This window comes from Phaseolus vulgaris, chromosome 3 (assembly GCF_051622355.1).
Source record: "Phaseolus vulgaris cultivar YP4 chromosome 3, ASM5162235v1, whole genome shotgun sequence".
Classification (NCBI taxonomy): Eukaryota; Viridiplantae; Streptophyta; class Magnoliopsida; order Fabales; family Fabaceae; genus Phaseolus; species Phaseolus vulgaris.
In genome coordinates this window covers 26,465,723-26,477,041 of record NC_143500.1, presented here as the reverse complement: position 1 = coordinate 26,477,041, position 11,319 = coordinate 26,465,723, and the positions used below count along the sequence as shown (strand labels likewise).

The 11,319-nt window shown below is 35.9% G+C and overlaps 1 protein-coding gene and 1 long non-coding RNA gene across 2 annotated transcripts; both read left to right on the top strand.

The window, feature by feature from the left end:
• Positions 1-408: 408 nt before the first annotated feature.
• LOC137839388 (uncharacterized) lies at positions 409-1,410 on the top strand. The gene is made up of 3 exons (XM_090300098.1): positions 409-900; positions 1,244-1,293; positions 1,398-1,410. The coding sequence occupies exons 1-3, from the start codon at positions 409-411 to the stop codon at positions 1,408-1,410; spliced, it is 555 nt and encodes a 184-aa protein (XP_090156224.1).
• An 8,052-nt stretch (positions 1,411-9,462) lies between these two features.
• LOC150028754 (uncharacterized) lies at positions 9,463-11,061 on the top strand. Its single transcript, XR_016519589.1, has 3 exons — positions 9,463-9,565; positions 9,655-10,372; positions 10,455-11,061. It is a non-coding gene; the product is annotated as an uncharacterized LOC150028754 (long non-coding RNA).
• Positions 11,062-11,319: the final 258 nt, after the last annotated feature.

Sequence of the window (11,319 nt, the reverse complement as noted above, 5' to 3'; positions counted from 1 at the left end):
TATAGCTTCTTTGTTACTTCCAAGAGGAAAAACAGCTCATTCTACCTTTTGCATTCCTTTGTTAATAAATGAAGAGTCAACCTACAATATACCTCAAGGAAGTCCTAGGGCCAAATTGTTGATCGAAACTAAATTAATTATATGGGATGAAGCCTCAATGATTAATATGTTATGTTTTGAAGCCCTGGATAGAACTTTAAGGATGTCATGAGAATTGAAAGTGAAAAAAATGCTTTTAAACCTTTTGGTGGTAAAGTCATTGTATTTAGAGGAGACTTTCGACAGATATTCCCTGTTGTAAAAAAATGGATCTAGATATGACATTGTGAAGGCAACATTAAATTACTTGAAGTTATAAACAAAGTCCTAAAACTTACAGAGAATATGAGATCAAAGAGTCATACACCAATGCAGAGTCAAACAGAAATAAAAGAGTTTGTTGATTGGATACTTCACATTGGAGATGAAAATATGGAGTTAAATGAGTTGGGACAAGGAAGTATTGAAATACCGGAAGACATTTTAATTTTAGATGTTGAACAACCTTTACTGCAGTTGGTTGACTTTGTTTATCCCTCCTACATAAACAATATGACATGTGATGGTTCTTTTGATGATGGTGCAATATTATGTCCTACTACAGAATGTGTGGATCAAGTGAATGAGTTCATTTTATCATTAATACCAGGATACGAAGTTACTTATTTAAGTTCAGACAGTCCTTGCGAATCTGAAGAACAAGAAAATGCTCAAGCTGAGTGGTTTACAATTGAATTTTTGAATGATATCAAATGCTCTGGAATTCCCAATCACTGTGTTAAATTAAAAGTTGGAGTTTCAATAATGCTTATAAGAAATAGTGATCAAGCCAATGGACTTTGCAATGGAACAAGATTACAGGTAACTCACTTGGGAAGAATGTTATTGGTGCCAAACTTATTACTGGGAAAAATATTGGTGATCAAATATTGATTCTGAGAATGAACTGGACTCCTTCCGAAACAGGTTTGTCATTTAAGTTACAAAGAAGACAATTTCTAATATCTTTGTGCTTTGCCATGACAATAAATAAAAGCCAAGGTTAAATGCTCAATAAAGTTGGTTTATATCTACCACGTTCAATATTTACACACGAACAGTTATATGTTGCTCTTTCCATAGTAAAATCTAGGAAAGGGTTGAAGATATTGATTTTGGATGATAATGATAATCCCACTAATTTAACTACTAATGTGGTTTACAGAGAAATATTCGAAAATGTTTGAAGTATATTCTTACAGTCTTACATATGAGGTATGAAAATTATTTAATTAATTGAAAAATATTCTTATTTCTTATTTCTTTTTTTGTAATATATGAACACAAATTTAAGAACTAATATACATTGTCTGTAACAGGTTTGACCATTGATTTTGTGTGACACAAAAGTCTGTACGAATCTTATTTTATCGGAAAATATTTTGATGGTCATCTTGAAAGTATGGTACGTATTCTTTATCAATTGTAGAATGTGGTAGATCCAATTCTGAAATACCTTTGTCATAGTTTTTTAATTTCATTTCATGTTTTAAAGGAATTTCTTATCAGAAGAAACAGTTGTGTACTATTAAAGTTCATACATGATGGTTCTCTGAAGCACTTGATGAGATATTGCTTACTTAAATTATTAATTTACATAATTTATTCTTACTATTACAAAATTCGTGTATCAAATTTTGTACTTAATATCCTAGGATTGTTAATAAATTGTCAAATCAGGCTCTTAAAAGGCAATGTGAAACTGTTGATTTATGGAGTGAAATTCTATTAAGGGCTATAGACTGGATGATCATATCTCATTGAAGATATTAAGGACAAATATCAAGATTGAAAAGAAAGTAATTTTAATGATGAATTTTAATGTATTATTAGCACTACTTGGACAATTTTAGAGTCTATTTGTTACTTTGTACATATTATTTAATTTCTATTGAGAACATATTTTGATGTATTAGTAAAATTACTCTTTAAAATTTCTTTGTGTAATGTTTTGGTTTCATCACAGGATACAATGTTTCAGGTATGCTTAATATTGGAGTTAAAACAATTTCTTAGACTTCATTAATTTATATTATATATATATATATATATATATATATATATATTATGTTATTTTAATTAGTTTTTTTTATTTATAATTGATATAATAATTTTTTTTCTGAATATTTTAGGTAAGTTGTTTGTTTTAAGAAACTTTACATGTACGCCAATTACTTTATACTTATTCTTCAAATCACATGTACTAATTTGTATAATTATTTGTCAAACAATTGTTTTAGGAATGTAAAATTATTTTGTTTCCTAAAAGTCTATTATTCATCATTTTTTCATCCAACTTTTATAAAATTATTTTCTCTTATTGTCATCGTTTTTGTGTACATTTTAACAGTTTGTTTTATTAGTAATAGCAATGTGTTTTCTTAATTTTTAGTTGTATCTAATTAAAGTTGGCTATTTTACTGTCTTATTAGCACTATTTGGATAGTTTTAGTTTCTATTCGTTACTATGTACGTATTATTTAATTTCTATTGAAAACATATTTTGATTTATTAGTAAAATTATTCTTTAGAAAAATTTTGTGTAATGTGTTGGTTTCATCAGTCGACACAATGTTTTAGGTATGCTTAATATTGAAGTTAAAACAATTTGTTACACCTTTATATATATATATATATATATATATATATATTATTATGTTACTTTAATCAGTTTTTTACTTATAACTGATATAATAATATAATAAATTATTTTTCTGAATATTTTAGGTAAGATTGTTTGTCTTAAGAAACTTTACAGGTATGTCAATTACCTTATACTTATTCTTCAAATCACATGTACTAAATTATATAACGAATTGTTATTTAAATGGTTGAAAATTGAATATAATATTGTTACGACAAAAACAACCTTAGTTGCTCACATCTCATCTTTAATTATTGTTTTGTCATGGTCATCATTTTTATCTACATATTAAGTATATTAAGTATTCTTTTGTAGTACTTATATTTTTTTATTCTTATTTAAATGGTTAGAATTTTAATTTAATATAAAATATGATATTCTTAGGCCCAAAATAAGCAATTAGAGCATAACTTGTTTTGTTTAATTATTATTATTGTTTCTTATATGTTATGTCTTACAATTATTTGTTAACTGTTTTTATACCTTATAACTCATACCTTAAATGCAATATATACGTTACTCTGCTGAGTATATATCAACATTATGCTCAACAAAACAAGATAGAAGCTAGATCATTTAATATTTTCAAGGTTTTTGTTTATTGATACATGGGTGCACTAAATAGGTGCCAGAATAATTAACTCAATAATTTGTTTTATTCTTTTTGAGATAGAGTATGGCCTTTCTGATTTCCTTATACACTTTTTTCAAAATTTACTTTACTCTTCCTATGCAGAGTTAGTGCAGCAGGTAATCATTTTATCCCAATATTAATAGTGTCAATAACTTTTAGGATTCACAAAATATTTTTTTTTACATAATAGAAATTTATTTATTTTTTAACATTATTTAAATTTTAACCTTTGGATTTAAATCCTTATTATTATTATTATTAATGTAAAATAATTATATGTTGTATGTAATGTTTTTTTTTTCTGGGGCGAGGTCTTTATCATTTTATTTGATTTGATTTTTTTTATGTTATATTTCTCATTATCAAACTTTTTAAAAATTGACAAATTCATTATTCCAAAACATTTATTAAATAAAACAAATAAATAAATATATAAAGGCCTTATTTATTGATATATGCATGCTTTCCATATATCTCAAAGCAAATCAACTCAGAAATTTACAGATATTGTGACCTACTTGATTTGTACTTTTTTAGATTCACTCTGTCGTACTTGATTTTTTTTTTTTCAGATACACGTGGCTAATGTAGTTTCTCTCACACAGTTTTCAAAATATTCATTTCTCTTCCCTATCAAATTTGATAGATTTAGATAATCATTTCATTTCAACATTAAACATTAATAATTTAAATTTAAATTTCGGATTCCTAAAATCATTATTTTATACAATTGAAATTTAATTCAATTTAAATATTATTTAAATTTAAGCTTTTTATTAAAATTAAATATTAAATATTATAAATATTATATATATATAATATAATAAATATTATATATATTATATAATTATATATTATGTATTATTATATTTAAGTAATTATATGACATGTTCCTGCCGGTTGACTCGAGGGCCTTCGTACGTCTCACGATACTCCCACACCCGATTCTCTGTGCCTTCGTTCGTGCCTTTCTTTCGATCAAACACCTGAAATCACAAAGACAAAGGGCACCCTAGAGGCCGTTTGCACTCTGACGCTCAAGTCAGTGTAGGGCTAGGAAACACCAAAGTAAGTTGTAAAAAGCTCTTGTGTAATCTGTGTGTGTGAAATGACGCAAATGAATAGCGTACCTTATTAGGTTTGTTACTTCCCTTTATATAGTCCAGGGTTTCCACTGCCCAAAATAGGCTTTCTAAGGGTGGCCCCAGCGCCGCTATTACCCACTCTTAAGGCAACCTAGCGCATAGGGCTCCCTAACTGGAGTGCGACCTTTGACAGGACGACCACCTGGGTGCTAACTCGTGCACCTGATCTCTGGGATCGCCCGTTCTGGGAGCGCCCTAGTCGTTCACGTGCAATGCATGCATCTCACCCCTAGGACGTGACCCTCACAGGTCGTATCTTTCCCAATGGCTCTTTACTTGTGTTACGCCTGAACGCATCATCCACACCACACGCATGGACTCTCGTGACCTAGGCTTCTCCCTAACTGATTATTGGTGTGTGGTATGGGATCCACCTCTCGTGGCCCAGCTCTGCTGTTCGAGTCACCGATGTCCGACCTCTCTACACTGCTTGATGACACATCAACACGTCCTGGTGATCGATATCTTACCACTATTCGGTACTCGTGGGACCTAACTTACACGACCCCATCATTACTAGTGGTCAAACGACACGAGGATTGGTCGGTACACAAGCCCCCCTGTCTCGAGCTGTAACTTGTTCAGTGAAGAGACTATGTCCTCGCCCGGGCGACCTACATTCCAACAGCGCCTCTAACGAACTCTTTGAACTTTTAGGATCTACCGCGTACTAGGTAGTGGGGTTTTGCACACTAACCTGAACTGACCTCACCCTTACTAGGAATCAGGGGAGGATTTAACTGTAACCTATGCTGCTCAACCTTGGCGTTCTCACTCGAGGGGGGAGGTGTTCTCTACGAACCTACCTTTCCCGCTCTCAAGATTTCTAACCCAAGGAAGAGTTTGTGACTGACCTCTTAAAAGAGGATTTCACCGATGAACCATTTTTCTCAACCTTAACGTTCTCACTCGAAGGGAAGGTGTCATCTGCGAACCTACCTCCTCCGCACTCAAGATCCTCTAACTCAAGGGAATGGCTCGTATCTGACCTCGTCCTTACTCAAAGGCGAGGGAGGGTTTCTCCAGTGAACCATACTTGTTCATTCTTGGTGTTCTCACTCGAGGGGCAGGTGTTCTCTATGAACCTACCTTCCCAACATCCGAGACTTCTAACCCAAGCGAACGGTTCGCAACTGACCTCATCTTCGCTCAAAGGCGAGGATGATTTAACAGGTGAACTGTTTTGCTCAACCTTGGCGTTCTCACTCGAGGGGGGAGGTGTTCTCTACGGACCTACCTTTCCCGCTCTCGAGACCTCTAACGCAAGGGAACAGTTCGAAACTAACCTCATCTTCTCTCAAAGGCGACGAGGATTTAACTGGTGAACTGTTTCGTTTGACCTTGGTGTTCTCACTCGAGGGGGGAGGTGTTCTCTACAAACCTACCCTTCCCGCTCTCGAGACTTCTAACGTAAGGTGGACAGTTCGTAATTGACCTCATCTTCGCTCAAAGCCGACGAGGATTTAACTGATGAACTATTTCGTTCGACCTTGGCGTTCTCACTCGAGGGGGAGGTGTTCTCTACGAACCTACCTCTCCGACTCACAAGACTTCTAACGGAAGGTGAACAAGTTCGTAACTACATTGTACAAAAAATTCGAGAATATACATCAATCAAAATTTACCGGGCGACCTCATTAAAAAACCCTTATAAGGGAAAAAGAGTGATGGAGATCAAGATCAAGAAGGAAAAGAAGCCGAAGATGAAGATGCTAAGGAGGATATTCGCTCATCATCCTTTCCTCAAAGGATTACAAGGAGCAAATTTAAAGAATTAGGAAGTAATGGTCAAATGTTTTCTCTTTTTGTAGTTTCTTTTGTATAAATTGAACAATGTTTAAATATATAGTTTTTAGAAGGTGCTAAGAGGGAAACCTAAAGATACCTCTTATGTAAAGCATCTTTAGATATTAGTTTTAGAACATTCTAGTAGTTTGACCCTTCATACCTCACTAATAGGCGCTAGAAGTGGGAGAAGTGTAAGGGAATTTTAGAATAGCTTCTTGTGTAAGCTTCTTGACCGATCCTTCTCCTATATAAGGAGGGCTTGGGTCCTTCTAAATACAAAATTTGATATTGAAACTACCGAAACTCTCCCAAATTGGTGATTGAGTGAGTGAGATTTGTCTTCTCCTCTTCTAGTCTTATCTTGAGTGCATCTTGGAACCTCAAGTGGTGGCATCTACACTCCTCTTGAAGCCTTCATCCTTCAAGTGGCGTGTTCACTTCCAAGAACTCCAACCACATAAGTCTTCTTCTCTTTTCCATCTTAACTCATCCATTTCAATGTCCACATAAATTCTAGAAACATGTTTTAGGCTTTTCTTGAACTTTTGTTCGGTGCTTTTGGTTCTTACCTTGTTTTGTTTGGTTCATCTCTTTCCTTTACTGTTTTAATCGGTTCAAATGTTGTCTTTCATGCTTTTGTTCGGTACAATTGATTTCTAGGTAGTTCTAATCGGTTCCTTTGCTTTCTTGAGCATTTCAATCGGTTCATTTGACAAGAAATGGGTTTCTTCATGAGTTTGGCTTGGTTACTTGAGTTTTGGTGAGTTCTTGATAGTTAAGAACGTTGATCCAACTCTTAAAAAGTGCCTAATCATATTCCAACTCAAGTTGATTCCATATAATGTCTATGAAACATTTCTATCTTGTTATTGGAATCATATCAAAGAGTGTCCCCTAAGAACTATGTACAAGGCTACTATTCAGTTGAAGTAAACTTGAGGTTGGTCGCATTCCATGCACGAGGAACTGCGCCTCCCTCCAACGTCTCAAGCCTGTATGCTCCATTCCTAAGGGCCTCTATCACTCTGAAAGGTCCAGTCCACTAGGGGGATAGCTTGTTCTCTAATCGATATGGGTGGGCCTTCCGCATCACCAAGTCGGCGACCTGGAACTGGCAAGGCTTCAGCTTCGAGTTGCACTTGTACCTCACCCTTCTCTTCAACGCTTCAGTCGTTGGTTTGGGTCGCCTCTCACGGTTGACTATCTCTGGTTGGCGACCCCTTCTTCACTTGGTGCCCTGGTGGTAACCATGAACACCCCTCTCTTCGTCTTGAGGTTGTTCTCATAACACCTCTTAGCCTCCTTCTGATCTGACTTGATGGTGATCAGTTTTCCCCCCAAGCCAGGCAGCTTCATCTTCATGTGCATTGTCAATGATACTGCCCTCAGCCTGTTCAGTGTAGGTCTACCTAGCAGTATGTTATATGCGAAGGGGGCGTTGATGACGAGGTACCTGATGTTCTCCGTACGGGACGTGGTACCGTCTATGAAGGTGGTCCTCAGCTCCAAATGCCCAAGCACCTCCACCTGGTCTCCCACAAAACCGTACAGGCAGCCAGTATAAGGTCTTAGCAGGTCGGGGGACAGCTGCAGCTTGTTGAAAGTCATCCAGAACATCACGTCTGCCGAACTTCCTTGATCCACAAGTACACGGTGTACCTTCCTCCCAACGGTTACTACTGATATCACCACTAGGTCGTTGTCGTGTGGGACGACGTCTCGGAGGTCAGCCTTGGTGAAGACGAGGTCGACATCGAGAGCGTCATCTGCCTCTTGCGCTTCTACCGACATCACTGTTCGTGCATATCTCTTCTGCTGAGAAGTGGTGCACCCTCCTCCTGAAAAACCTCCCGAAATGGTGTGGACTTCACCATGCACGGGGATTTCATGCCCCTGGTCACCCCCTATCACCGCCACGTCCGCAACACCTTGTGTTTCCTGCAAATAATCCCTCAGGAAACTATTCCTCACCAACTCATCCAGCTGGTTGGAGAGCCTGCATCGTTTCCATGATTTGTTGTAGAGTGAGGCTTTTGCCTCCATTCGGTGCGACGGATCCTTGCCTCGTGTTTCTCATCTTTCTTGATCTTGCGAGTGGGACAGTGTTTTAAATCGTGCCCCATGGTGGGCGCCAGTTAGGGAGAAGCCTAGGTCACGAGAGTCCATGCGTGTGGTGTGGATGACGCGTTCAGGCGTAACACAAGTAAAGAGCCACTAGGAAAGATACGACCTGAGAGGGTCACGTCCCAAGGGTGAGATACATGCATGGCACGTGAACGGTTAGGGCGCTCCCAGGACGGGCGATCCCAGAGATCAGGTGCACGAGTTGGCACCCAGGTGGTCGTCCCGTCAAAGGTCGCACTCTCATTAGGGAGCCCTACGCGCTAGGTTGCCCTAAGAGTGGGTAATAGCGGCGTTGGGCCCACCCTCAGAAAGCCTATTTTGGGCAGTGGAAACAGTGGAAACCCTGGACTATATAAAGGGAAGTAACAAACCTAATAAGGTACGCTATTCATTTGCGCCGTTTCACACACACAAATTACACAAGAGCTTTTTACAACTTACTTTGGTGTTTCCTAGCCCTACACTGACTTGAGCGTCGAAGTGCAAACAGTCTTTAGGGCACCCTTTGTCTTTGTGATTTCAGGTGTTTGATCGAAAGAAAGGCACGAACGAAGGCATAAAGAATCGGGCGTGGGAGTATCGTGAGACATATGAAGGCCCTCGAGTCAACCGGTAGGAACATGACATATTGTACATTGACAATATTATTCCTTTTTACGTTATTGCAAACATTGAAACTTAAAAATATTTTATATATGATTTACAACTATTTACATGTTTTACCTACATGTTAATTGTTTGGTGGGTATAATTATTGTTATTTTTTTTTAACAAATCTAATTTCAGTTTAATTGTTATTTTTAATATTATTTAATATTAATTAATGTTGTACTTGAAATGAAACAGAATGTTCTTTGTTGTAATGGACAAACCAAATGTCATAAATAAAATATGTTATAAATAAATAGTTGCACCAAAGGTCATAACATTGTGCGGTTTTTTATTATTCACAATCGTACTCTTTTCTACTTTCTTCCTCTATAAAATCTTCTCCTCTACTACTTTCTTTCTGGTGTTTTCTCTATTATTCACTTTCTCTCCTACTTACTTCTTGGTGTTTTCTCCATTATTCATTTAATGACACTCAGTGCTGAAGAAATCATTAGACTTGAAACAACAGGAGTCTTTTGGTTCATAAACAGTCATGGTGAAGTATGTATATTTATCTTTATTTCTAAAATTTGTCCTTTTAAACAGTTTCTTCATTTCCTGACTTTTTTTCTTTATTTTAAAATCAATAGCTTGGTTATGTTGATCGTGCTTTGGCAATCGAATTTCAAAAAGAACTTGAACAGGAGTGGACCCTTGCAGATTCAGAAGGGAACGTCCATATAGTGCAGTATAACGAAAATTTATTGTCACCGGAAATGTTGTGTGGATGGTTTACTTTGACTGATTTCTATGGCTTCATAGATGATCACTATATGTTATTATGTTACGTGGGTTAGAACGCTTTCCATATAACTGTTTATATGGATGACGTTCCTGAAAGTGGAGTAAATCGTTATTTGAACGAAATTGAAGGGAAGGAACCTTAAGCATTGGTCCCTTTGACCATTTTTCCATAAAGTTGTTTCGATTAAGTATCAAACTAAGTTATCTGGTTACTATAACATTCATTTCTTTAAAAATGCCCTATATTATATTGGTTTAATTACCTTTTGTGTCCCTACATTTAGAGTCAATATTCAATTTAGTATAGTGGTTTTTAAAAAAATCAATTTGATCCCTAAGTTTTTTTAAATGTATTCAAAATGGTCATTTTCGTTAAATTTTCACCAACGGCGTTAACAGTTGATGACGTGGCGCACACCAACCTTGCGCCGGTCACACCAACCATCATTCAGACAGTTTTTGGAGACATTGTGGCTATCATGCTTGGAGGAGAGGAATCTCACCAAGGAGGAGTACGCCACGAACAATCCTGTCGGCAAGATCGGAAAAAGTTTCATTTTTAAGGTCCTTTTTCTATTTATTTGTATCTGTATTTGTTTTCCCCTAATTTTTATTTGTTGTTATCTGATTCGAATTTGGATTGCAGAGGTGAAGAAGTGATTAAGCAAGCCAAAGACGTTTCGATACGCAGAGAATCTCTAAAACGTCATAAGATTATAATTTTGAGAGAAATCTTGTTAGAAGGAATTGTATAAAACAAGAAGGATTAAAAAACCCAGCAAATGTGAAGGCGAAGAGTATAAAGAAAAGTTTAGCTAGTTTGGTGAGTTGTTCCACTGTGTGGGGTAAGAGAAAGAGAGAGATAGTGAGCGGAGCCTTGGAAGAAGGAGACGGCCTCGGCGCCGCTGATACGGTGGTCACGATCCAAATGGGTGCGTCGAAAATAAGCATCGAAGAGATTGACATTAGGTGCTGCAGATGCCATTGCAGAATTCAACAGCACCGCCTGATTTGAATTGATTGCACACTTTTATAGTTTGGCTTTGTAAATCACACCATCTAACTTACAAGGAATTAACCTCTGATTCACCAAACCATCTGCACAACAGAATTCATTAATCGCTTTTCTCCTCCTCCAATCCCCACACTCACCTAACAACAAAATTACAGATCCCTCTTTCCTCATTTCTCCCTCAACCCCTCTCCATTTCATTTATATAATTCATTCATATTAAAATAATAATCTACTTCTATATCTACACTTAATAATCAGAATTATCTTATAATAATTACAAATGTTAGACAAATCCTATAACATTTCTAATCCAAAACATCATCATAATCACTAATAAATCATAAAAATTATATATGAAAGAATAAAATAATATTTCTAATATGAAATTTTAAGATAATAAGTTTATTTGTTTTGTTTTATATGTTAAATGACAAATATATTTTTATACCAATTTTATCAATTTCATAATAAAAAAATATTATTTTATTATAGTTAT

Bases quoted from the DNA above. Each gene is read 5' to 3' on its own strand.
- LOC137839388 (XM_090300098.1), top strand. From the start codon at position 409: ATGCAGAGTCAAACAGAAATAAAAGAGTTTGTTGATTGGATACTTCAC. The intron at 901-1,243 runs GTAACTCACTTG...TGTGGTTTACAG, and splicing joins GCAATGGAACAAGATTACAG to AGAAATATTCGAAAATGTTT.